The sequence below is a fragment of the Talpa occidentalis genome, unplaced genomic scaffold (assembly GCF_014898055.3).
Source record: "Talpa occidentalis isolate TD23 unplaced genomic scaffold, MPIMG_talOcc4v2.1 talOcc4.10, whole genome shotgun sequence".
In the NCBI taxonomy this organism is placed as follows: Eukaryota; Metazoa; Chordata; class Mammalia; order Eulipotyphla; family Talpidae; genus Talpa; species Talpa occidentalis.
Window position 1 is genome coordinate 99,146,310 of NW_023600993.1, and position 27,449 is coordinate 99,173,758.

A 27,449-nucleotide genomic window follows, 5' to 3' on the forward strand; every position below is an offset into this window, starting at 1 on the left:
TCTGGCCTGTACCCCAGTTCTTGTATAAATAATCTTTAGAAAAAAAGATTTATTTATGCATACAAGAGCAGGGGTGCAGGCAAGAGATTCGGGGGTGGGGGGAGGTGAGAGGAGTCATCAGAGTGGGGAGCAGAACAGGCAGCAGGCATGAGGGGAGCAGCTGAGGGGAGCAGCAGGCATGACAGGAGAGGTCTGCTGTCCTGAGAGTCAGCAGTGGCTGCAGACAGCTTTGTAGCTACGTCTGAACCACTTGCGCCACCAGGGAGGCCCTCAGTTTTTTTTCCCACCCACTCAGCACTGAGGCCCTTCTCGTGACCAGAGCCCTCACCCTGCTGGCCACTCCTCTGCTCATTTGCAGTTGGCCATCTCTTTGGTCATTTTTCTTGACATTTTTGTCCTGTTCACTCCTGTTCTCCTCCACCCCTTCTGGCCACCTGCCCACCCCCATCCCCCTTCTCAACTATTTCAAATAGAGTTCCCGGAGGCCACCTTCTCTCTGTGCTCTCCGGTCTGTGCATCATACCCCCACCCCGCCAATGTATCTTCCCTTATCTCCTGCACCCCAATACTTGCAGATCTACCATGGTCCTCACCATCCCTTTGAGTCCTCAACCCAGAATGTGGACAACTGCTTGGTTTTCCCCAAATTCCCTGAATTTAACGTGTTCACCGGTGACAGCAGAGCCTTCCCCAAGAACCTGGTGCGGGTTCAGTGTGCCCACCTCAGGGAGCGCGCTGCCACCCGTGCAAGCGGGAGCTCATGGCTCCGAGGATAAAACCCACTCACCTTGGCTTACAAGGCCCTGCACTGCCCTGTCCATCTCCACAGCCTGGCAGGGGCCCCGTGCCACTTTGCCCTGTTCCAGCCTTACTGGCTTTCTGTTCCAGCAGCTCACCAGGTGCCCTGGCGAGTCTCCCCTCAGCTCACCCACCACCTGCAGGGACTCGCCCGTCGCCTGCAGGCTCTTCTCTACAGCACTTATGGTTGAAATCTTAATCTCACCCTGACGGAGGTGGAAGAGGTGAGCGGAGAAAAGGACAGTCAGCTTTATGAGGCCACTGACCTTGTCTCATTTCACGAACACCCGTAGCAACTGGGCACAGAAACTCAAGCTCAGTAAAAATCTGGATCAGGCAGACAGCAAACTCTGGAATAGCCCCAGATGACCTTCTCGAGCCACTGCTGACACTCACCCTCCCCTTGCCCAGGCATCTTATTCAACTCAAGGGGCATCGCCTGGACCAACTCTTGAGAGAAAACCCAAGTGTGGGTGGATGCACAGTGGGTTTCAGTGCTTCAGTGACGCCGGCTGAGCTGTCCACTCGCTGGCCTGGTTGTGGGGCCGGGTGGCTCGCATCCTCTCAGGAACCACCCGAGGTCAGGGCAAAGTAGAAGCTGCTCGGAGGGACCGCCCAGGACCTGAACTCCCACGAGAAAGGAAAGACCCCAAGAAGTCAAAGAAGTCAAACTGTACCAGACAGAGGCGACCACCAAGGTTTGGTTCTTGAGTATGTATTTTTTACTGAAAAAATCATTCATAAATTAACATACAAAAATGTACAAACACATGAGAAATAATGTAATGACAAAGGACTATTCCTGTGAAAAGTGTTTTTTAAAACATTTTGATTTCAGTGCAAAAATGTACCCCAGGCACCTCTTAAAACATAATACCAAGCTCAAAACAAACGTAGTGATGGGAGTAAGCTAGCTACGTTCAGTGCCATCATCGAAGAGATCGTGGATGCATCAGTACGTACGGCTGTGGCTCAGCTATTCGTGTCTGTGGTAGAGGAGCTCTAACAAGAGTCCCTGTAATGTCAAAATGAGTATTTTTGCAAATAACTCTCTTCCCCAAGAAATAGGCTGAAACGAGACACTTGGCCCTGCACACAGCAATCAAAGCCGAGATTGCCTGAAGGGTCAACCAGCAGTAGCCTCAACGAATTTCTGCCGCCCAAATACGCACAAGGTCACATTTGGTTCTTATTATTCCTTTTCTTGCCTTTAACGTGAGAATTTCACGCTATTAATAGCACAAGGGCCTGGTTGTGTTTTTAATGTTGATATTTCTCACACGATACCCAGCTTGGTGGGTAACAAACAGTGCACGTTACTGCATTTCACGCTGACGATGAACTTATTTATGGGACCCTACTTCTTCAAGCAGCAGAGAGCGCTTTGCTTTTGGCCTCAAATCAGCATTTTCTCCTTAGAATCGGCTGAACCTTTGGCCGACATCTCATCCTTAGTGGTAAATGTTAATAAAAAGCATCAAATGAGACCACGCAGCAGCAATTTCCTATAACCTATCACCTGTAACCAGAACTCGGTCTGCAAACTCTTGCCAATGAGAGTTGCGTCACGCTGAGAGCAGGCCCCAGCCTTCAGTGACGAGAGGACAGGACAATGACAGGGCCAGCTGAGGCAGGGTGGGCGGGGAGGGTTATTGCTTCGTGCACCATACATCCAAGGAAACCAATGAGCTTGTGTGTGTGCTGTTCCCCATGGAGGTCCTTTAAAGCATGAAATGCTCAAGATTCTTTTAAAACCTATGATACAACTTACCAGCATTTTCAAGGGCAGGAGCCTGCTCTCTCATATGAGCTGATAAGAGCTTTGCAAGGTAACTGGTTTTCTAAATACCATTCTACTCTTCAAAAGAACAAAAACAGAAACAACAAATAGGGCCTGGCCAATCACTCCCACAGCTCGTGGGGATCATATGTCCACGGAACCAACACATGCAGCGGAAAAAACCCCAACCCACACACATATACACAAATACCCGCTGCACACGCATCCATGTAAACCATGAAATTAAGAAAGTCGAAGGCAAACAAGGCAATTAAAAAAAATATGAAGTACTCTTCAGAAAGTCCTCCTAATCACAATATATAAATATGTTTTATGGAGGAGGAAAAAAAACTGGCTTTTTTTTTTTTTTTCCAGAATTCGGCAGAAGCCAAGAGGGACGCTGCATGAAGGGAACTGTCTTAAGGAAAAACAGGCACAAATTCAAATGCAGTTTCGTTTAGAATGTGACTTCAAAAAGCACACGGGGGCGTGAGCGGAGCACTCAGCTCCCACGGCCCACGGCCCGGTCGCCTCCCGGCTGATCTGTCTCACCCGGCTCCCGGCGGCCACGGCACGCTGGCCCCCAGCTTCATTCTTCATGATTCAATTGCTCACTATTTCTATGTAGAACTGATAATGTCAACAAAGACTATTTCTAGGAATCAATGAAGCCAGTTGGTAATTTAGGCACAGGTTTTGGAGAGTGTGGCCGAGTTCCATAAGGGGGAAAGAGAAAAAGAAAGAAGAAACCAAGAGCTCCTGTCTTCATAAAGATGACAGGACAAAAAAATAAATCAAGTCCAATGACCCAGGGGTGTGTGCGGTGAGCCCCCCGGGGAGTCTGCTTCAAGCGGGAGGGCAGCGAGCTGGAAAGCAGCAGCCTCCTTTCAGCAAAGGGCTGGGGTCACAGAGCCTGCGCCCAGCAGGGAGGGAGGGGAGTCCGGAGCAGAGTCAAGAAGACTCCAGGAGAGGGGCTGGAGGAGGGGCGAGGCGGTGCCAAGGACGCAGACCGGGCCCCTCTCTTCTTGCGAGACACGTTCCGCACTCCACTCCCTTCCAAAGTGACAGCAGTGGTGGAGATGATGTTCTTCTGTTGTGTTTTAACTGAGTTCCTGAATTTGCCAACCAAACGCAAGTGATCTAATGTATAAATCCTCAGTTTGAATTGGAGCCAGCTATAAAATTAAATTTAAAAAAGGCATTTTACATGGCTTATTTACAATTATACTTCTTCAAGAAGTGATTGTTATGTGTCTATGTATCTTCCCCAGTCCCTCCCGCTCCACCCTCCATCCCCACCCAAAGCAGGTAATTTTGTTTGTTTTAAATGAAACCAAAGATGTGGAACACCAAGATGTAGACGAATGGTGCGTGGAGTTTCATCTGCTTTTCCTGAAACACAGCTGCCCTGTGGTGGGTCTGCCTCTTCGCCCTGAGGCCAAGAAGCCCCCGCGGCAGGACCGCGGCAGACCCCGGGTCTGGGCTGAAGGTGGTGGCTGAGATGGGACACTGGGGCCGGAGACGGTGGGAACAGAGCAGCAGGACGACGTCCGTCTCGTGAAAGTAGAAAGCCAGTCCTGATGGGGACATTCCCGAGCTCACTCCTGGGCCCGGGCCCGGCGGGCCAGGCGTCTTGTGCGTGTATGCTTCACATTTGCCCCTTGAACCCTGTGATCCTTCATTAGACGCTGTATTTCCATTTTCCTCCTGGGGAGAGCCCCACGACCCCTCATCAGGCTGCTTTCTGGGTGGCGGTGGGCAAAGTGGACACACACCCTCTCCCCATCTCAGTACTCGGTCACCTGAGCCAGCTCGGGTGTCAAGTTGACGGTAATGTTTTTATACAAGGCGTCGTACGTGACGTTTGCAAAGTAGTTCAAGTTGTTGAGGCCGTCCACCCCTTGCCGTTCCTTGGACTTCCTCAGCAGCGCATACCTGTTTAAGCAGAGAACAGAGGGGTGGCCCTGAGTGAAGTCTGAGCTCAGGGCAGACAGGACGGTGCCGAGACACATAGGCCCCACCCAAGGTGGCGCTTCTGGGCCAGGGGATGGCAACTGGCCCATCCAGCTACTCCTGGTCAAACGCTGTTATTATTACGAACTCCTGCCCCATGCCAGGCACTTTACTTATTATTTCATTTCATGTGAACCAACAAGGAACGAGAGGCTGGCGAGGCTAGAGGACAAGTCCGAGGTGGGTGAGTGGCAGGTAAGAGAACAGGTCGGGCGAGGACGTCAGGGTCTATGCGCCTCTCCTGGAAGACAGGGCCCAGGTCATCAGAAGCAACTGTTGAGAGAACAGTCTCCCCCAAGCTCCCCCGCGCAAAAGACAGAAAGAGCCACATTCCCGCAGAGGCAGGCTCGTCCCTGGACTGGTCCTCACTTATCGAGAGGGCAAGAAGGCAACCGCAGCTGCACAGACAGGAGCACAGGGACCCTGTTCCAGAACCAGAGTTTGCAGGACGGTACCAACACTGTCTGGTCCTGTCAATGCAAGTCACAGCACTTTTATCCAAGAGGACTTTCCTCTAATACAGGCTGCAGAAGACTATAAAGGCTCACATAGAGTGTTCCGTAAAAGATCTTAATGATCAAGTTTTTCACCAGTGGTCTAATTTCACCCCAAATGTCTACCCTCTCCACGAAAAAAATAAAAGAGTTTCTAGAGCAGGACCTTGGAGTGGGCAGGGGCTGGAGTCAGGGCTGTACCATCTCTAGGACACCTGGAAATGCACAGAGACATTTGCAAGAGGAGTGAACAGATGCACCAACCTTCCGAGAAACTGGACTTCCCCTCGATGGTGATGAGGGATGGACTTGTATTTCCCTGTGTCACCCTCCGGCCGGCTCACAGAATAGCCTGCGTTCTGTACTCTGTCCGGGACAAAGGGAGAGAGATCAAGTCCCGCAGAGGGCCATGCCCTGACAGCACACGCAGGCTCACGCTCACCAAGAAGTGCAGCCAGAGCCTTCCCAACTCACCCCAGGGCAGTTTTGACTCAGCCGCTAACTTAATCAAGATTCTAACTACGAAACCCAATGGGCGACGTACACTGCCTTCTGGGGGCTTGGGGCTGAGTGACCACCTCCGAGGCCTGTTCCGCTCCATTTGCACTAGAGCAGCCGACGTCCCCACCCGGCAGCTGCGCATGATTCAGCCCTTTTTGCTGCCTGCCCTTGGGATCGTAGCTAAGATCACTTTAAAGCCATTCTCACGCTACTCTAAGGGATGTTTGGGACATCGTGTTTGGGATCTCAGCAGAAGCGATGGAAGAGCTAAGAACAACTGCACCTATTCAAATTGCCTGTTGTCTGGATAAATTCAGAGTTTTAGAAAAGAAACCTGTAATATCTAAGGCCTTGAGAAAAAAGAAATACAAAAATTCTTGAGACCAAGGTCTGATGCAGGGGAGTGACCCTGCTCTGTCACCTGCCGGGCCTATCGAAAACACTTCTCCCTGATGGAAGCGCCTGTCCCTCACGCTGACTATGAAGAAAGTGAGCAGCTAGAGCCATGGGCTTCCCAGAATTTGGAGTTGTAAGAGGTTTGTTCTGAACATGTTGAAAATTTACCCAGGTTTGCTGGAAACTGGACAGGGCCCTAAGAAATAAGACCTAACCCTAACCCTAAGTAAAGTTTATAGTGGGTTTTATTTTAAAAATGTGGGAGAATATTATTTCAACATCCTCCCCTAGAGTCCAAATTTAACTCGTCTTATATATAACATATATATGTAAAATGCTTACTGTGTGCCTGGAAACGTGTGGGGTCTGGGAAACCAGTCATAGCCCCTGACTCCCCGTGGTCCCCCCTGGCTGGGCTGTGAGGTGTCCTGGGAGAGGGCAAGTGGATTCAAGGACCCGAAAAGAGTGTATGGAGAAGCTGTTCATCCTCATCTGGCTCCTAAGAATCCCAATGAAAAGGGTGAGATGCCATTTTTACCCATCAGATTAAGAAAGAATTGTCTGGCACTGCTCTGTCCAATGCCGTGGCCACAAGCCAAGTGTGGCTACCGCAGGGTGCGGTGCAGCAACCGTGTAAAAGGCTGATCTTATGTAATGTTGGTGATAGTTTAAGAAAATGCTAACAGCACGTTGGGGAGGGGATCTTTTTGCAATCAGTTTTTGAAGGAAAATTTGGCAAGAACTATCAACATTTAAAAGTGCAATTACTTCTTGTCTCTGCGGCTGCACAACTAGGAATAAATCTACAGAAATATTTCAGACGTGACCAGAGGATACGGTAAACAGTACCTGTTCCACAGGTCGTCATCTTCACCACCCCAACCCCAGAAAGCATTAGGAAAGCCATTGATTTTCCGAAACTGTTCCACTGTCAGGCCACTCACTCCGCCAAAGAACTCGGCATAAGGAAGCCTGAGAAGAGATGTATAGCATCCGTCATCCGTGTATTAAGGATGAACCCCCCCACTCCCCCTGCCCCCCACAAAAAAAAAAAAAACCAAAACAGGCATTCATCTTTATTGGAGAACTAAGTCTTAAGGAAAATAGATCTGTGTGCTACTATCTGAACCATCTGAAATGGCTTCCCCATGCGACCTGAGCAGTAATTCAACTTTCTTCTAATAGATTTTTTTAAATTTTTATTTTATTTTAAGATTTATTTATTTATTTAGTTAGTTAGTTAGTTAGTTATACAAGCACTGGGTACAGTCAGAAGCATGGGAGGGTAAGAGAATTCACGGGAGCCAGAGCGGGGAGCAGAACAGGCAGAAGGACCAAAGTACACTGCTGAAGGGAGCAGCAGGCACGGCAGGAAAGGTCTGCGCGCCATGTGGGACCCTCGCTGGCGGCCAGGGAACGAACGGGTGCTGCAGAGGCTGCGGGCAGCTTTGCAGCCCAGTGCTCAACTGCTGTGCCACCAGGGGAGGCCCTCTTCTAATAGATTTTTTAATAGCTTTATTGACACATAACTGACAAACAATTCATCCACTTAAAAGTGTGTAATTCAATGGTTTTTAGTATATTCATGGAGTTGTGCAAACATGACTGCAATCAATTTTAATACAATTCATCACCCCTCAAAAGCAGCCTCATGCCCATTAGCAGTGACTCCCCACTTCTCCTGTAACCTCAACCTTGCAGAACTACTATGTTTACTTCTATCCCTATAGATTTATCTATTCTAGACATTTGATATCAACGGAATCATACTTTTTAAGTGGTCTTTCATGACTAGAGAAAGAGTTTTTAGCATAAAGTTTTCAAGATTAATCCAGGTTGTCACATATGTCAACACCTGATTGTTTTTTATTGCCAAATAATATTCCATTGTATGGACAAACTACATTGTGTCTATCCCTCCTTCAGCTGGCGGCCATCTGGGTCAGAGCTAATTGGATTTGGCCATCTTCGCATCTCTCACTATCCGTTAGGACTTAACCTCTTTAATTAGGAATAGATGATACTCACAGATACATATACTTATCCAATTTAGTTGCAAAGTGCCTTGGCATCTGTCCACAGCCGTAATAGTTACGGTCACTTTCTGGTATATGATCCACATCATGAAAAATCAGACAGTCCCAGTCCAGGTCTTTCATGGCTTCTTGAAACCCAACATTGAAAAGCATGGCTCGGTTAAAGGGTTGGGTGCCAACCTAAAAGAAGTAGAACTTATTTTTAGAGGTTCATTTGAAGCAACATCTTGGCCACCTTCGCCTTGCCTGAAGCAGAGCTACTGAAACCGTTGGCGTGAGATCACTGGGCCAGAGCGAGATCAGCCCAGCGCCACTCACCACAGACTTCAAGTCACTTGACCTCTGGACTCAATTTCTTTAGAAATAAGAGGGGTGACAAAGATAAGGCCAAGCTCCTCTCTCCAAGGCTATCATAAAGGCAGATGTTAGGTCACACAGCAGCACGCAGAAGAGAGCCCAGCCCCGTCGGGGAGAAAGAACACCATGTTACATGACTCACAGCTCCTTATCTTATGGGGAATTTCCTGGGTCTAGAGCCTAACGACACCATCCACATAGCACTAGCAAAAGCAACATACAAGAGGCCTTTGTCCACAGGTGGAAAAAAAAAAAAGTTCCATCCTGGGTGAGAATCTACCAATCTTGAGCAGCATCTCAAACCATGAACCAAAAATGCTCTCTGCTTCTCTTCCCACCTGGGGTGACTCAGTTGTAAGGTTCCAGTTTGGCTCTTCACACCCAAGATGGATTAGCTTGAAACATTCGAAACTGCTGTCTCAGAAGAGAAAGAGGGAAGAAAGAGCCACTCACCTGCTCCACCACATAAAACGCAAACCGCAGGCGCTGGCGCTGAAGCATGGGGATCAGGTGTCTGAGCAGGACAGGGAGGTGCTCGTGGCGGTTCCGGAAGGGGACGAGGATCGCCACCTGGGGGAGATCACAGACAAGAAGTCACCAGATTAGTCCCCTCAGTGTTTGCTTTGTAGCAAGACAGTCCTGCAAAATGGGCTATCAGCTGCTGGGGGGTTCAGGCTGCCTGGTCCCGGCTTCCTCTAAATGAAGGCCTGTGTGGGCAAGTTGATCTGGATGTAAATGGGCTTGGTTCTGCCACGCACCACGCCTTGCACACAGTGGGCCTGCCACGCACCACGCCTTGCACACAGTGGGCCTGCCACACGCAATCACTCTAGACCACAACGAGAGACAGACCTTTGACACTGCTACCCAGAACACAAATATCCAGATACAGGATGGATGTATCCAGAGAACCAGGCATCGTACCCATCCACACAACAGAAGTAAGCTTCACCCTCAGCACTTCCTCTGTGACAGACAGGCCTACCTGGTCTAACTGCACTTCACAGGTGCTGTGCTCTGTATAGACGCAAGGTCTGCGGCCACCCACACGAAGCAAGGCCATCGGCACCATTCTCCCAACAGCATGAGCTCACTTCCTGTCCCTGTGTCCCATTTAATTAGGACACCTACGCTGTTTATTTGGACAGGCTGCCCCTGCAGCACAGTTAACAGATGACAGTGTAGTGTAAACATAACTCTGTTATGCACTGAGAAACCAAAAATCCGCGTGACTTGCTCTACCGTGATACTCGCTTTATTGGGGTATTCGGGAACCAGCCCACAGCCTCTCTGAGGGGTGCCTATAGATGTTTATTTCCTAACGTTGGTCACTACAATGACTTTCTATCCTGGTAGTGGCTGCCCTAGATCTGTTGTCCCAGATCTGCTATCATCATTGCTGTCCACAGCATCTCGCAGGCTGGTACAAAACAAGCATGTCAATAAAGACTTGCTGGAATATTGGGCTTCAGTCATTGCTAAAAGCTTGATCCACACCAGCAATGCTTCCTGATTACAGTCACACATGGGAACATGAAACAATTAGGTGTGAGGCTAGACAATGCCACTTTCCACTCTGCCAAACTCAGTGGCAAACAGGGCACGAAGCATGGAATTTATGAAGTTGGCTCCTGCAAATGTGTCGTGGGAGACCTACCACCCCCCCACCCCTGGCCTTCTTGAGCCAATATTCCTGCAAGGACAACAAAAGCCTCCTACTCTCATCAGAATGATGCAAATGTCTGTGGCCGTGAAGAGTCCTTAGAGAAGCCCACTCCTCCGAAATGCTCCCCTCAAATGCACTCACTGCACCAGGCAGGACAAATCAGAAAGTGCCATGTTGGTGCTGGAGTCCCACCCGCCTCAGAATCCCACAGTGGCTGGGAATGATAGCCAGTGCCCGGCAGGCTGCCCAGCACCTGGGGTCCGTCCGACCCCACACCCTACCTTCCAGCGAGGCAGGCAGTCAGAAGGCTTCCAGTGACCGCCAAGCTTGATGGCTGGGTCTTTGGAGAAGAGTTCATGAATGTCATCCATTCCGATTTCACTCATGTTTATATCTATTGGGCCCTCTGAGCAGAGATAGGAGGGGAAAAAGAGTTAAAGGCCAGAAAACGATGACTCCTTTCTTTATGTCCAGGGTAGTGGCTGCTGGAGCAGTTCAATCTTTGCCAGTGGCTGTGGGTGGGGGCCCCCTCCCCTGCTTTCCAGCTCACTGCAGTTCAGTTTATCACTGTTACTGGGTAAAGCAGCAAATCAAGAAACCAAGACTTGAGCTTCATTTTTGCCAAGGCTGCAGAAAGAAATGGGGACTAAGTAAAACAGCAGCTGAATCCAGAGGGGAAGGCAGAGAGCAGCTGCCCAGGGCCTGGCCTGGGCAGTCGAGGCAAGTATAGACAGGGTGTTCCAACCAACTTATCAGCGACCCTGACTGTGACGTCTGAGCTGCAGACATGCGTCATCGCTGCTTCACTCAGGAAGTGGAGCTATCTAAATGCCCAGCAGCAAAGAAAAAGTGTAGCTGTTCACTGTCATTGCTTTAGATTACACCTGGCATTCCAGGAAAGAAAAGGAAAAATAGAGAAAGAAAACGTGAGAATTTTAAATACCACGCCGTTAAGAAACCAACTTCTCCATAGTAAACAAGTTAGAATCAGTGTGAGATTTACACTGAAAGACAAAACCGTCTGCCGAGACTTTCTCTAGGACATCCTAATAGGCTCCAAATCACACCGGCGGGGGCAGGTGCAAAGGAAAGAGGGGCAATGTGGGAAACAGGCCTCTGTGGACAGGCTGGGCAGGAGCGAGGCCATAGCGGCTCCATGATCCTGGTCTCCAATGTCGGAGGGTTTTGGAATCAAGAACACGCTCCCTTTTACTTTACTCAAGTTAGAAGCCAGAGCTCCAAGCCGAGGCGTGCGAGCGAGGGGAATACTCACTCATGGAAGGGAGCCTTTCAGGGCAGGTATGGTTTGCGAAGTAGGTGAAGTCTTCAGGGAGAAAGGTTGTGGTTTGTAGGAAGGTTTCACTGTGGTTCAAGTCAAGAGGGTAATCTGGAGAGGGAAGAGAAAAGGCAGTTCAGACGGGCACTCGCAGGGTTCTTAGACAGTTCACAGGGGACCTGGGCTCAGACCCGCTCTTTAACATAGCTACAAATCCGAACCCACAACGACGACGTTTGTTGTGAACCAGATGATACTATTTCAGTCCCCATTTCTGCTTACTGGTATCACAGCCCTTTATGTCCTCAGTTTAGAGTAAATTGATTCTACTGTACAATTAAAAAAGGCATCCCTCCCCCATTTTCCACCAAGTTTTACAGGGAAAAATGAGAAACTCAACACCAGGCCCTCCTCTCCACTTCCCCTCGTGCATTCACAGGCACCAGGTGCTCCCTCAAGTCCATCTTCTCAAGGCTGCCCAGCGATGCCCCCGCTTCCCTTTGTACCCCCTGAGCCTGTGCTCCTCAGGGAGGCAGGAGGGAGCATCCCTGTACTCAGTCCAGTCTCTCCCCCTTTTTGTCACTCAGTGGAGAACGTTCTCCAAGTAGCTTCCTGAGAAGGCGGGATGGAAAACTGATCTTGGGACCTTGTGTCTCCAGTTGTTTCTGTTCCTCCTCACCTCATTGACAGTTTGACTGGTTTACAGAATTCTAGGCTGGAAATAATGGTCCTCAGAATTGTGAAGGTGCTGTCCACAGCCTCCTGGAGCCAGCATGCCTGTCGTGTCTGAAGTCATTCCAATTCCCGACCTTTGTAAAAGCTGACTACTAATTTCTTTCTGGAAGTGAAAAGGCCTTTTTCTGTTTGAGAAATTTCACACTGGTGTGCCTTGCTGGAAGTCTACTCGATCACTCAGTGGGTGTTTAAAATCTGAAAGTCCATGTCCCGTTCTGGAACTTTTCTTTGGGGGAGGGGAGGTATGGCGGTGATTTCCTCCCTTCTGCATTCGCGCTCTTTCTGAAGAACAGAGAACGTGACCTAGGGATGCTGGTCCTCCTTCCATCCCGCCATTTTCCTGCAGTACCTTCCAAGAGGTTTCCCCAATTTTACCCAGATCTTCTTCTAATGATCTTTTCTGTATCATATACTTTGACTGTCCAACAAGAGCCCCCTTTATTTTCGTATGTTCACTTCTTATTTCGGGTTTGTGCTCCTTCTTCTTTCCCCTTGGGAATACAGGTGATGGTCCTTTTAAGTTTTCTTCTCCTAGCATAGTCTGTTCTTCCAGGTTGTTGCTTCTTGTTTGTGTTGACCTGCAGCACCATGTGACGCATGGTCATATGCTAATTAGCTAACTGGAAGGGTCTGGACTGTAGGGTATTCTGGCCAGAAGTCTGGTTTGTTGGATCAGATTGGTCAGAAGTCTATGCAAATCTCCTTCCAGAACAGGACTGTTCTGGATGTAAGCATCCTGCAACCAAGGAGGAAAAAGGGGCAGAAGACACCCTAATCTAAGCCAGGTCCCCCCAAACTGAGGGACCCTCTGTTTTAGCCTCTCTGGAGGTTATCAAGTCTCCAGTTCTTTGTCAGGATGGGAACGGGGATTTGGGCATCTGAGCATCTAATGGCTTTTTAAGTAGCTTTCAGCCCAACTTAGATGCCACATTTATTCTTATCTCCAAAAGTACCTGATATTGCTAATTCTTAAACTTCTGGGAGATTCAGCATATAAATTAAGGTGGTTGTTGGTTTTTCCTGCTAGGACACGAACAGTTTTCCCGAGTCTATTAAATCCTTACTACTGGTCTACCTGCCTTCCAACTTCCAAAGTTGTTGCTGTGGCCTCTCCTTTCTTCTCGTCCCTAAGGGTTCATGCCATTAAATACACACACACTCTCTTTCTCTCTCTCCTCACTGTCATTTTAGTGGCATTTTAGGAGTATGAAGCAGACTATAATGGGAAGGGGCCCCCAAACTCCTGGCTGGTTTTTAACAGATGGAGACAAAGGACTGAGCCCCCACGTGGATAACTCATAGGAGGCTGGTGCGTGCTGGCCGAGCTGCAGTGAACTCTGTGGTAGGGATCTTTCTGTGCTACTGCACTATTTTTCAGAGTATTGAAATCTCCCACCAAACCTTCTGGATGCATGCTAATTCGAAGAAAATTAAAGCATCCTATTTGCATCACTCTGTACCCTGGAATTCAAGAATCTTCAACTCAGGTTTTTGTTTTTTTTTTTAACTCTTTTATTATTTTTATTATAAAGGCTACATTCATTTACAACACTACATGATTTAGAGTTATAAAATCACAGCCCTCAGTTACATGTTACCACAACACCCCCATCACCGCCAAGGTACCGACGGTCTTCCCCCATAGCCCACTGAGCAGGATCCCCACTTTGCTCTTTCCTTTTTTGTAAAGGATTCACTGAACCAGCCATTTGGTTCTTGGAGTTCAGTGAATCCTTTTATACAGACACGTGGCGAACAGTCTGCAAGTTCTCAGAAAACAAACCTCAACGAACAGCAACTTGGAGAATTTCAAGTCTCCTAAGGGGAGAGGGAAGAACAGCCAAGAACACCCTAAAGAACACTAAGAGTACATTTGCATTTATGTAAAGACGGAAGGAAACTAAGTCAACAGGAACCATAAAAGTGGAAACTGCATTTAAATTGGCCCGAATGCAGTTCACACATGCAAACCTGTCTAAAGTTGAGCCTTTTCTGAAGGTATTAACACTTCAACAAGCTATGTCAAGAACCGACAATGCTCACTGTTACTCTGGACAGTTCTGATTTTTCTTAATATTAGTGTGCATATAAATGTATCATACAAATAGTGCTTCATATACATTTTTAATACATAAATGATTCTCTAAGAAAAAAATCAAAAGTTTCATGTGTACTAAAGACGTTTATGTTGTGTGTGAGGAGGGAGTGAGAAGCTGGTGGAAAACAGCATCATGGTAATTGCATTTGCCTAGAAAATAAGAAATTTCCAAAGGGTCACCATAAGCATTTTCATAAGCAAATCAACAAAAACAGAAGAGAAAAATAATTCTGGGGCAGTGACTGAACCAAGCCTTAGAGGTATACTCTGAACAGGAAGTAAGGAGGAAAAAATGCAGGAAATGAAACAAGACCCTTTCTAACCTAAATCATGCTGCTTTTGGGGGGGGGGGGTTAGTTTGAAGGCTCTGATAAATTCCTTTCTAAGTTCTTCAAACACTGATTTAATAATAAACCGTAACACCTAGCATGAATCAAAACAAAATGCAATTTATCTTTTCCTTCCGATTACTAAATTAATAATGACTCTTCTAAAAAATCTTTCAAACAGCTCCTAAGTAGAAATCCTACATAACCTCACCCTATTACTTGGGAGGGGGTAAAAAACCAATTTCCTCAGGTTTCACTCTTTACGTAAAAATGTAAATAAAATCTGCTGTCTCCATATCAATGGAAACCCATGGAAAGGGCAGAAGAGACCCTCCGTGAAGACTCACGACCAGTAAGACTGCCTGGTGACTGCGGATCCTAGTTCTCCAGCTGCCTAGCAAGGGTTTATGCCACACTCTCTCCTAGAGCTGCAACACCCACCTCTTACTTTTCTGAGGCATGTATCTGTTATGGGACAGGGAGAGGGGCAGCCCAAACCCCGCAAACCTGCCTATTTTAAATGGGTTCTGCCATCCGCTGCATCAACACAAAACATATGAGACTTTAATGGGAAGGAACTTTAATAAAACTCGGAAACAATACAGGTAAGGCAAAGAGTCTAGTTTTTAAATGAAGCACCCAAAGTGACCCATCCCCTCGTGGGTAAAAGTCCATCCATATGGGATCGGCCCAGAACAAGGCCCCAAAGCCTGCCACAAGTCTAAAGCATTTCTCAGTGGGGACCCACAGAAAAGGGTCAGAAACAACCAGACAAGCCCGGAAGGAAAAGAGCAAAATCAACATCAAGATAAAAGCTGCCATTGTCACCTCCCCACGGGTCTCACCTACATCTGTGTCACCCAGTCCACGACCAAAAGACAAGGCAGTTTCTTCACATGTGTCTAGGCTCCATGCGCCTCCTCCAGGTCTCCTGGCTCCATCCTGCTTCCTCCTTCCTCAGTCTCTTCTGCCTCTTCTCCTCTCCCTGCTCAGCTCCACCCTCCCTTGGGTGGGGCAGGGAACCTCCCCCTTTCCTGGGGACCACCCTGTTACATATCTGCTGAATGAGGGAACTGCTGAGAGAAAAAGAAACTTACTGACCTTCCATGGCTGATTTTCCCATTTAATGTAAATCTAATCTACTTCAAATCAGGATCTATTCTTCCACAAGGGACACAGAGCAGCAAAGAAAGTGGCTGCTCTTATATTTATGAAACAGGAGCCCACAGACTCCCCACCAACAATCAGACGGCCACGGACTCCACTGGTCTCCTGTGCTGACACTTCTGTCTACCAGCTGCTGATAGTTTGACATTACACTGCTCGGCATCCTTGACCCATGAGAATCTCATCTGGGAAGCTTTTAAAAATCCTAATGCCCAAGTCACACCCCGGACATCTGGGGGTGCAGGCAGTGGTATTTTTTTAAAGTGTCCTCCCACCCCTCGCCACCAGGGATGCCAAGGTGCAGCTACTCCAATGGCTACTCCATGGCTACTCCAATGCAAGTGCTCCAAATGTGGGTGAGAGAGACTGGAAAGTGGGGACCATAGATTCCAGCGGGGGGGGGGGACCTCCTTCTCCTCCCATTTGAGAAAAGACCAAACATTGCCTCTCTGCTTGAAAAATGTGGAAATTTGTAAATATGAGAAAGATATCGCAGGGGCAGGTATGTATAAAACAAAGACTAGGCATTCCTGTGAGTTAACACGGACGCACGCATGTCTACCTGCCGAGAGCAGATGGAGACAGCAGTGAGCATCACAAGAGGCGGAGGCTGAGAACATCTACCCTCCGACCACACCACCTACCTTGCTGCAAGGACTTCATCCATCTTACTTTCCTGTCACAACAGGTCTGCTTTGAAGGCTGTGACAAGTGAACATTTTCTGGAGTGTGTGATGAGGGGGAACTGGGGTGCGACCGTGTGCGCAGGAGGTGTGTGTGCACGCGTGCACAGGGGTAAGAGAGCGCCTCTGGTTAGCACTGACTAGGTATAATGGCACCTGGAAAGTCTTATTTAAGGATGAGAAGCACCAGCACTCAGCCACTCACCTCATCTATAAACTAAGGGGCTGGACCTGATGGATCCAGAGAATTTTCTCTGAATGCCAGCACGCCTTTGGGTGCCCGACCCCCTGCAAGTGTTTTCGGGCTTCACAATCACTCACAATAATAACTTTCAGGGACAACAAGAAGCTTCTCCAAGTCATCACTTCAGGCTTTAGGCACTTTAGACTCACAGTCCTGATCCCCAAAAGCAGATTCTTAATAAACAATCAGCACTTCAGCTTTCAAGGAAAGAGAAGGCAAGCAGGACAGAAGCATCGAGGCGGGGGGAGGCTCTTCTTCCAGGGCTGGTCCATCTGGCTATCAGCATCTTCAGGCCAAAAAACACCTCGACTCTGCTTGGCAGAGAACTGATTTGAAATGGATAAATATGATGGGCTCTTCATCAGAGATGCTTCCCAATGAAGTAATTCTTTAGTCACCAAGGATGTGCCAACAACACAAAAGCCAATCAAGATGGTGAGTAATCTCAAAATTATGCTGCAATACTTAAAATGTGTTTTCTTGTTAGAACTATTCACTCACACCCTCAAAAAGCATTTACTGCGAGCATCCTACATGCCAAGCAGTGCACAAGGCGCTGGAGACACGGAAAAGACAGAGGCCGTGAGGGTATTGTAGGGGCTTGGGGGGCAGGTACCGTGGCAGAAAATCAGCAGATCCCAGTGCCCCCACCGCACCCAGTGCTCTGTGCCCAGACCCATTCACCCCTAAAGCGGGACACAGTAGCTGCCTTACTGAGTTCTCCTGAGGATGCCAGGAGATAATGCAAGTAACACAGTCCCCAAAGGCAGAGGCTTCCCCATTGAGGGAAACAGACACATTAACAATGAAGGGAATGAGTAATTACTCCATGGGGGTGGGGGGCGTGGTATGGACAGGGGATGCCAATGAAGAACTACTTTGGCTATGGTAATTCCAGAATAAACGCAGGCAAAGTAGTCAAAAGATAATGGGTCATTGGATACGCCTCCCACGGGTGCGCAACTGGCTTCTGTGCTCTGTTTGCAGAGATGACAACCCCTCAGGGAATTTGTGCACTCCTGGGAGCAGAACTTCCAGGGGTGTAGGGATGGTGTCCTGCCATGCACCCCTCTGACTTCTGAGAGAGAACAGTCTTATCTTACTGAATGCCCAGAAAGATGTTCTAGCCTCATCAAGGACATGCGGACCGCGGAGTCAGGCCACTGCAGTCGTCACGAGCAGCTCACAGGGCCCCCAGCTCCCACAGTTCGGCCAGGGGTAGGTGCGCGGCAGTCAAAGCCAGGTGACCGAGCCACCACGACTCTCCCAAGATAGTGTTCAACACATGTGAAAGTGGAAGTAACATAAAGTCCTGTCCACCCAACTGAGCCACATGCGATGCGAGTGAGATGAGGAATAGTCTGCAAAACCTGTCCCCACATGGGTGAGGAAGTTCAAGTGTGCTCGGCCCTCCCCAGGATTTGGGGAACCGAGGAAGTCCTCGCAAGGTCCCGTGCAGAGCATAGAAGGCTTGTCTGGGAGCTAAAAAAGCTCAGAAGAGCCCATGTTTGCTCTGCAAACATGAACAAAGGAAGTCCGCCTCTAGGGCGCTCACCCCTTGCGCTGCTAAGCCGGCAGGCAGAGGAGAACAAGATGGTCAGTTCTTTGAAGGATTTCACTTCCCTTTGAGATCCCGAACAGCACAGAATAATTCTCATTTGCCGGTACTTGCAAAGCAAATTCAGATTCTGCAGTGAGCTTCAATCTTTGAACTTACTACAGAGTAAGAGCAGACTGATTTGGGCAAAAGAGTATTTAAAAATACATGCATAGTTTATTATTCTAGGGTGGGTGACATCAGCAAGGAGTCAGTGAAGTGCTTTACTCCTCAGTAAAAGGAATAAGAAGCAAATTGTGAATGCCTAGCAAGATGAAATCTCAAAGACCATCCCAAGTCAGATGGCAGAAGTCTCATGGCGGTCCCATTTAACCGTCTGGAAATAAATCCCTATATTCAGTTTTGGAAAAGTTAAAAAGAGAGGGCCTCCCTTGGTGGCGCAGGTGGTTGAGCGCAGCACTATGAAGCTGTCCACAGCCTCTGCAGCACGGGTTTGATCCCAGCCGGCCGGGGAGCTACCCACATGGCACGGCAGACCTCTCCTGTCTTGCCCGGTGCTCCCCTCAGCAGTGTATTTCAGTTGGTCTGCCTCTTCTGTTCCCTGCTCTGTCTCTGGTGAATCCTCTCACCCTCCCATGCATCTGGCCTGTACCCCGGTTCTTGTATGCATTAATAAATAAATCTTAAAAAAAAAAAGTTATAAAGAGAGAGATAAAGTGAGAAAGACAGACATAAAAAAAGACAGCCTTCTCTCAAAGGTAAAGAACTTGCCATGAATATAGTCTTTTATAAAAACATTAAAAATCACATTTCAGGAACAAGCTCTTATCTGACCTCTGTGCTTTTTTCCTTTTTTATACAACTAGTGCTAAGAAGATAATAAAAGCCACGGGTGAAAGTTTCAAAGGCTGAAGCAGAAATGTCCTCCCCTGTGTCCATCACGCTGTGACTGTCACTGCCATGTTCAGCTGAATCATCTGAAAAGTTTTCTTCAAAGCTGAGAGTCTGACCATCAGACCCAGGCATGCAGCTGGGACTAAACCGCAGGAGGAACCGCCCCGGCGGGAAGGGAAGCCAGGGAAACTTCCAGGAGCTCTGATCTGTAGACTGTCCCTGACCATTCGATTGAGATGGGGGGAGAGTTGTTCAGTTTCTCTAGAGCACAAACAACCAGGTAAACAAGGCCCACTGGGTTGAACAAAGTCAGGAAAGGGTCGGAGCAGCTCCTCCTGTGTGTCCCCCAGGGCTAGATTAATCCCAGGGGAGTGGCACCAGCTCCACCACCATCACATGTAACTCAAAAAACAGCAAACAAGCCCCATAAAATAAAAGTAACAGGGCCTCTCCGGTGGCGCAGCGGTTGAGTGCTGGGCTGCGAAGCTGCCCGCAGCCTCTGCAGCACCGGTTCAATCCCCGGCCGCTGGGCGAGGGTCCCACACGGCGCACACACCTCTCCTGCCGCCCGCTGCTCCCCTCAGCAGTGTATTTCATCAGTAGTCCGCCTGCTCTGTTCCCCGCTCTGGCTCTGGTGAATTCTCTCACCCTCCCGTGCTTCTGACTGTACCCAGTGCTTGTATAAATAAATAAATCTTTAAATAAAATAAAATAAAATAAAAGTAACACATTGATCCAGTTGGATACAAATTATTTCCAGAACAGCTTTTGGTGATCCTGTTTTTGCTGGTTCCCAAATAGAGGCTTAATCTGCTTTGAGGGGGTTCACTACTCCAAAAAAAGAGGTTTTGAAAAATACTCCTAAACTCCCCCTCCCTGAAAAGTATGAGGAGTGAAATGGAGTCAGCTAGTCACCCTAAAATACTGTTAGCAGGAGGGAAGGAGGGGTGAGGGTTAAAATAAGGGGGGTGGGAATTGTATGGGGAATATAACCAAGATGAAAATGCACACATTGTGCAAAAATGAAAAATGATGTAAAAATATATAATATAAAAGAAAATAATATACTGTTAGCAAACACACAAGGACTGGATTTGCCAGAGCTTCTACTTCAGTAGTGAGACTAGCCAAGCCTTCCCTCTTTTTTTCCCTCAAAAATAATTACTCAAACCAAATTTACCACTCCTGGGAGGAGAAATTCTAATCAGACCACCTCTTTACTAAAAATATACCTGAGTCATTGACGCTGCTGTTCCTTTTGGCGTAGGCACTCCGAACCACCTGCTCGTACACCTGAGCACCTATTGTCCTCATGTTGTCCCGGATTAGGATGCCCTGTGCTTGCATCATGAAGAGGTAGGTGTTCACTGCAGAGGACAGAAAGGAAGGGAAAGAGGTGAATTAAAAAACAATCACTAAAACACAAGTAACTTTGTTTTCCATATGGGGGCCAATGTTTTCTGGACACCAACATCCCTGGGGTAGCAAATGGACTCAGGGAAATTTCTGCACTTGTCAGTAGTTTTAGGAAAACCATGAATTTACTTCTATTAGGTCTTTGATACCCAGTCTATGTGCCATCACTGTGATTATCGGAAAGAACTTTACAGATCAATGAAAAAAAATTTTTTTAAAGATTTATTTATTCATTTACATAAGAACCAGGGTACAGGCCAGATGCGCGAGAGGGTGAAAGGATTCACCAGAGACAGAGTGGGGAACAGAACAGGCAGACCAACTGAAATACACTGCTGAGGGGAGCAGCGGGGAGACAGGAGAGGTCTGCGCGCCATGTGGGACCCTCGCTGGCCAGCCAGGATCGAACCGGCACTGCAGAGGCTGCAGACAGCTTCACAGTGCGGCGCTCAACCGCCTGCGCCACCAAGGGAGGCTCACAATGAAAATATTTTTAAGAAGACTTCTGCTCTAAGACCTCCTCCTTGGTGTCCATGGCTTACTCAGTGAAAGGAAACCAATGGCCGCTCCACCTGCTGGGGACACAAATCTAGATCTGGTGGACCTATTGACTAAGGCTGCAGCTGCTTTTCTTTGGGGGGTGTTGGAAAGTAAAAGAAGATCAAGAATATCAACAGAACTCACTACCCACCCAGCTCAGCCCCAAAGCCAAAAGCAAAGAGAAGCAGCGGGTGGCATGACGCTGGCGGGAGCTGCTACAACACTTAAGGAATGTTTGTTTGGGTTGGTCCAGCACTGTTGTCTTTGGAGTGACCTCCAGTTGGATTTTCTGGAAGTCTCTCTATGATTCAAAGTAGGAGATCTCAAATAGATCAAAATATAATTCTTGTATTCTACTTCCACTCTCAAATACTCTCATCTATTTCCAAGCAAGCTTAAGGTTTTAAAAACAGCTTCCGAAGCAGCCACACTAAATTACTCACTTTTTCTCTCACTGTAAAAGAGGGATGACTTACAGGAGGGACGCATTCACCAATCTTATCTCTGGTATACACTAGGGATCACCTGAACACTTGGCTGACCTCCAGCCAAGCCTGGGCAGGTACATGACTGTGACCTGGGACGCTCCTGCAGACTTAACAGACTCAGCCTTGGGCTGTCCGTTCTGGCTCTCCAACAAGACAGGTTTTGTAGACACTGTTTCCTCATTATTATCACACTGTCCTGCACATGATGGGCAGTGAACAGACTAAATGGATGAAGCTCAGAAGTCAGTTTGCTTCAAGCTCTGTGTCTGGGACTTACACTGGGGCCGGGTGTGGGAATGGAAACAAACCAAACGGCACGACTGTCCGTGATGGAAACCCGGGAGGCCGATGTTCAACAGGGACATTAATTATCTTTCAAAAAATTTCAAATCATCTTGTCAAATCATCATGGTAGAGGCCAAGTCATAAAATAATTAACAAAAAACATCAATGGTCAGAATGCTTTCAGGAACGAGACAGGCGTTTCCAATGACGCCTTGCCTGGACCGGGAGGCGGCCACACACTTAACTTCCGGCACTGTCAAAAAATGACCAGGTACAGTGTTTAGTCTCTGTAACCAGAACAGGTTACCAAAAAAGAAAGCATCAAATCCTTTGCAAAGTGTCAATCTGGGAAGCCACTGAAAACAAGAGCTCTTTTCTATTTCGAGCGGACAGCACAGCCCCTATCACAGCAGACAGTCCGGAAGTCTCTGCAGAACATAAGAGTTGAATTTTGTCCAATATCAAATTTCTAATGTGGTTCCATGGTATTATCATCATTTGCTATTTTGATCACACATATACGGAGATTATACATAAATGCTCTGAAATCTTCATCCCACCCCCAAGGTGCTACTAAGTCAGTTGTCTTCAGTAATATTGTGATACTGTGATTTATAAGATTCAGATGACCAAAATATATCTCTTATATATATCTGATCTGGACCCACGGTTCCTGGCTCACAAAAGCCTTGGGTTTCCCTAAGTTGAGAGTGGTAAGACATGTCTCTTGCTATGTGAATGAGATGACTTCGGGGGGAAGTACCTAAGGATGGGGTCTGGCTACCAGGGAATTAATCATGGGATTAAGATGGGTCTCCCACCCCCCCGTCCCCCATTAAGAACTTTCAGATCTCCCCCAATTACCAATGGCCAATGATTTAATCAAATGTGCCTGGGTACTGAGGCCCCCATTAAAAATCAAGAGGAGGCCCTTCTGAGAGATTCCAGGAGGGTGGACACATGGAGATTTGGGGCAAATGGCACTCCTGAAGGAGTGGAATAATAATAATAATAATAATAATAATAATAATATCTTGTCCAAGCATCTCCCAACTGGCAGTTCCTGAAAATACCTCATGGGTAAATGGGTTTCCTGAGTTCATAGTCTTCCAGCAAACTAAATGAACCTGAGGAGGAGGTCGTGGGAGCCGAGGTTGGTCAGAGCGCAGGCAGTAGCTGGGGCTGGAGACTGGCGTCTGAAGTGGAGGCGGAGGGGGCCCTAGGAGACCCAGCCCTTAGCCCGTGGAGCCATCGCTACCTTCTGGTAGATGGTGTCCACACTGGGCTGAACTGAGCTGAACCCGTGATACCTGCTGGTGTCCAAGAACGGCTTGTGTGGGGAAGTCTCCACCACACTCACCCAAAAAACCCCAAATATTTGTTGACTGCTGTGTAAGAGCTACTAGTGGGGCACTGCAAAGAATACATTACCGAGTCTTACAGTTTACACCATACTTCATTGTCCACACCGCAGGGGGCACTGTTGCTTAGTCCCACCTTGAAAAACTTTCTTTCCGAGACAGTCCACCAATCCTCCATGCCAACTACAGGGTTCCTTAGGAGATGTCGCAAACACTTCCCTGCAAACAGCCGGAGAGACTGCTTCCTAGGCCTCACCCCTCGAGTCGCCAGTCTGTACACCTGGGAGTTGGGATGAATCTATAGCTGCAGCAAGCCTGCAGGTGAGGCCAATGGGCTGGTCTGAGGCCCACATTTCCAGAAACACTGCCCTAGGGAACCTCAGCTTCACAGTAAGTAAGAATATTAGGTAACATTTATTGAGCACGTAATCACATAATTCTTTATTTCATTTACTCCTCATAATTATCCTACGAGGCAAGTAACGCTATCCAATTTATAGTAACGTCTAGGCTATGGTTTCTTCGCACAGCTTCACAAAGGTCAGCTGAGGGCTGGTTTTAAATCACATGTACCTGTGTTCTTAACCACCAGGTGGTAAGACCACGTGCACTGTGTTCCAGCTATAACCTCTCCCTCAAAGATTTCATGCACCCACAAGGTTTAAATGATTCTCACAGAAAGATAGCTCTCAAATCTTCATCTCCTCTGCAAAATTGCCAGATGGCTCTTTCTTAATTACAGATTTATCCATGCCGCTCTTGCTCAAAAGCCTTCTATGTCCCTTGCCTTCTTCACCTACGGTCTCTGCTCTCCCAGGTTCTGCCAGACAAATCTTATTAACCCTCCAAACTCCCTAATCACATCTCCAGCCATCCCCTTCTCAAATTCCTGCAGTACTGTTACTGATTATCAAGAATTTGGCTTTTGTTTCTATTTTGTCTTAGTATGCTAACAATTATCTCACGTTAGTCTTATCATTCAACTAATAAATTTACACTGATACTAATGCTGTTTCTAATTCTCCACAGGAACTCTGACAATGTTGCAAAAAATAAATAAAAGGCTGAGGAAATAAAAAATAGTCAAACAAAAGAAAATCATCACCAATTCATAAACTCGGGTTTGGATGAGATTTTCGAAAACACTGCAATATCACTGAATGTTTCCACACCACTGAAAAACTTTATGCCTTCCAAGAACACAGCCAACTTCCATTCTGCTTTGGGTTGGGCCCAAAATGTTTTCCAGTCACTCTGTTTCACTGGTTCCCATCTTGTCCCTTGACAGAACAGTCAAATCGTTTCCCACACATCAGCATTTTCAACCCTTCCACCTTCACACCTCTATCCCACCTAATTCCCCCCCACCCCAGCTAGACAGCTTCCTTTCTTCGTGTACCACCCAAGTATCATCACAGCTCCCCTCGCCATCCTGGCTGCTGTCCTCTGCACTGGCCGATGATCCACACTGGAGAACGGGCAGCGAGCGCCATGCTGACAGCATGGTCCAGGCAGCAGTGGTGGCCCAGAGACAAGCAGGACCAGCAGCCCTGACACCCCGACATCCCTCCCTGCCCCTGTTACCAAGGTACTATTCCTCAAGCCCACTCTTGGAGACCCACATGCATAGCATTACCATGGATATTAATAACAGAATTGAAGACTCCATTCCTGGTAAATAAGCAGTATTAGCTGAATGTTGTGGGTATAACTAGCAGTCACACCCTGTTATTGATTCATTCTAAACTTGCAGGAGACAAAATCCTCTTAATCTTCGTAGATATGTTGCTGCTAAGCTGCCCTTCTGTTCTGCGCTCATGCAGCTGGTTATACAGATCAAACTGCAGGACCTTACAAGTATCGCTATGACAAGCCTCGTTACTAAGTTTAGCTCATGGCTCTGGCTGAAACAGGAAGGGTATATGCACACATACATTGCTTTCCATCTCAAGTGCCTCATTTAAAATTCACATGTCTGTGAAGCAGATATCTTGATTTACTATTTTAGGTAAGAAAGTCTTTCAGAGGTCATTTACTCAAGGTCACCTGGTTAGGGAAGTCAAAAGAGAGGCGTGAGGTTGGGTGTTCCCTAACATTTTGATAAGTTTTAATTTGAAAAGCAGTGCTTTCCAGTCCTATGGTTCCTGACCAACAGTGGCTGAATCACAGCTGAAAGCCAAACGTCAGTGGGTACATGGCTGTTCAAGCCTCCATTGCGTCACCCCGCACCCGCTGGGCACCTACCTCCCTGTGTGAGTTTTTACACACAAAACTAGGCCTCAGTGGCCCAAGGCAGGACATGCTACAGGCACAAAATGATGAGGGTAGTAAAAAGTAAAACATTTACTTTACTTTAAAGTCAGGTTCACCAATCACTTCTTTACACTTTCAGGAGCAATCGTAATCACTACCCAGCCCCAGTATCTACGTTGAGGAATCACTTATGTCTATAACGCAGATGAGAAAAATAAGCCTCATCCAGTTTACCCAAATGGAAATTTCCACCCAGACGCCAGAGTTAACAGCCGTGGGCCATGGTTTTAAAGGGAGGGTTTCCGGGAGCAAAATGTTAGGTCTCCTACCCTCTGGTCACCTCTCAGTCACACAGCAGAGTACTTTTTCCCTCTTGTCCCTTAATAGGAAGACATCCTCTCCCCGTCCATTAGCATTCCAGTCAGCCTCCATGTCTCTCTGAATCAAGTAACACAATTTTTCCCTTGAACACAAACATTTATAAATGACTGACTCATAAAAATGCCTCACTAGATAATGAAATCTGACATTGCAGATTAGGAGCAAAATAATTTGACACAATGAACCCAAAAGGAGAAGACAGAAACAAAGGTTTTATAAGGTCCTACTTTTTTATCTGACCATGTGTATTCTCACCATTTGCTGCAGTTACTTGGTAAGCAACAGGGAATTTAGTAAAAAATGCTATTCCTTTCCTGGCCACTCATTAAATCGCCCCCCACACACATACACAACCTCTTCTATTTTCCTTTTTAACATGCTTGTTTCTCCTGTCTGTTGTCAGCTCCCTCAGGAGAATGTGAGCCCAGGAGGGCAAGGACTGCTGTTTGCTTCCTTCAACGCTGTGTCCCCCACCCCACCCTACCCGAAGAACAGGACACAGAAGATGCATAATAAATATTTGAATAAATGAGTTATCTACGTCAGGACAATAAACAATTGAGTATTCTGAACTCAGCTGTGTCAAAGGAGGTCAGAATATGGGATTTCAAGACTGTCTCTAAATGCTGCACTACCCCGATCCTTTATGAGAGGAAACCAAAATGTTCTGAGTTAGCCGGTGTCCCTAAGAAAAGCTTAGCAGTTCCTTTTTACTGTTTGAGTAGAGCTGCCCAAATAGGTTACTTCTTCCCAAAATATGTTCTCATACTGATACTCTTATTCCTCACAAAGTTATTCAGTTGTTTGTGTTTTTTTTAACATTCCTAATATAATGCATAATTTTATTGAAAATCTTGTGCAACATAATTCATAATAGGAATAGCAACCAATGGAGATTGGAGGGACACATGGGTGGAGTACTATGAGGCAATAAAAAATGACCAATCAAATAGCTCCAAACTGGAAAGAAGCCAAAAGTCCGTCCATACTAGAATAAAAAAAAATTTGTAGTGTTGACTGAAAAGTCTCAAAAATAGTTACAGAATTTATTAAATCATCAGAGCAAGGATTCAAACTCAGGAAGCATCTGACAGATATTCCCTGTGAGAAGTGTCCCAGCAATCACATTTGAGTTTAGTTTACACAGATAGGACAAGGAGTAATTTTTCTCAGGAGGGATGGGAATTCTGGATTTCATCCATAGGCTCAGCTCTTTCCTGTTACCTAGGCCTGAAGAAGTACTGACGACATCTAGTTCAGAGGGCAGATGCTGGGACTGAAACACTTCCCTGATTTGGAAGGACACACTGAGATGTCACGCTAGGCACCCGTTATTTAAATCTTCTTTATCTGGCTACTTGGTTATTAGTGGGGGCTGAAAGGCTGGCAGCACATTCCTCCATGGCTGCTTCACCTGCTACCAGCTGGCAGCACATTCCTCCATGGCTGCTTCACAGAAGAGGAAGTGAGCCAGTTCTGACTTAGCCCATGCAGATGGTTCTGTTATCCTGCCTTCTAGGCCAGGGCTGGGGTTATTACCAGAACATTCACAGCATGTTCACAGAAGCTACTGGATTGAAAGGGGGTGTCTGGTTTTCTTTCTCTCTTGACCTGGGTATTGGTCATTTTGTAAAAATGAAAAAAATGTACCTATTGTGCATGTTCTACTTCAATAAAATTTACAAACCGCACCCCCCCAA

At 47.2% G+C, this 27,449-nt stretch overlaps 1 protein-coding gene across 2 annotated transcripts in view; it reads right to left on the reverse strand.

Annotated features, from left to right (window-relative positions):
- Positions 1-1,461: 1,461 nt before the first annotated feature.
- Positions 1,462-27,449, reverse strand: part of B4GALT5 (beta-1,4-galactosyltransferase 5) — a 126,067-nt gene continuing 100,079 nt past the window's right edge. For both annotated transcript variants that reach the window (XM_054698181.1, XM_037500192.2), the window contains exons 2-9: positions 20,258-20,392; positions 11,315-11,428; positions 10,323-10,447; positions 8,829-8,945; positions 8,011-8,198; positions 6,832-6,954; positions 5,350-5,451; positions 1,462-4,513 (exon numbers count right to left, since the gene is read on the reverse strand). In XM_054698181.1, the coding sequence (XP_054554156.1) occupies positions 4,366-4,513; positions 5,350-5,451; positions 6,832-6,954; positions 8,011-8,198; positions 8,829-8,945; positions 10,323-10,447; positions 11,315-11,428; positions 20,258-20,375 (1,035 nt within the window). In that variant the 5' untranslated portion in view covers positions 20,376-20,392 and the 3' untranslated portion in view covers positions 1,462-4,365. The remainder of the gene's footprint in view (positions 4,514-5,349; positions 5,452-6,831; positions 6,955-8,010; positions 8,199-8,828; positions 8,946-10,322; positions 10,448-11,314; positions 11,429-20,257; positions 20,393-27,449) is intronic.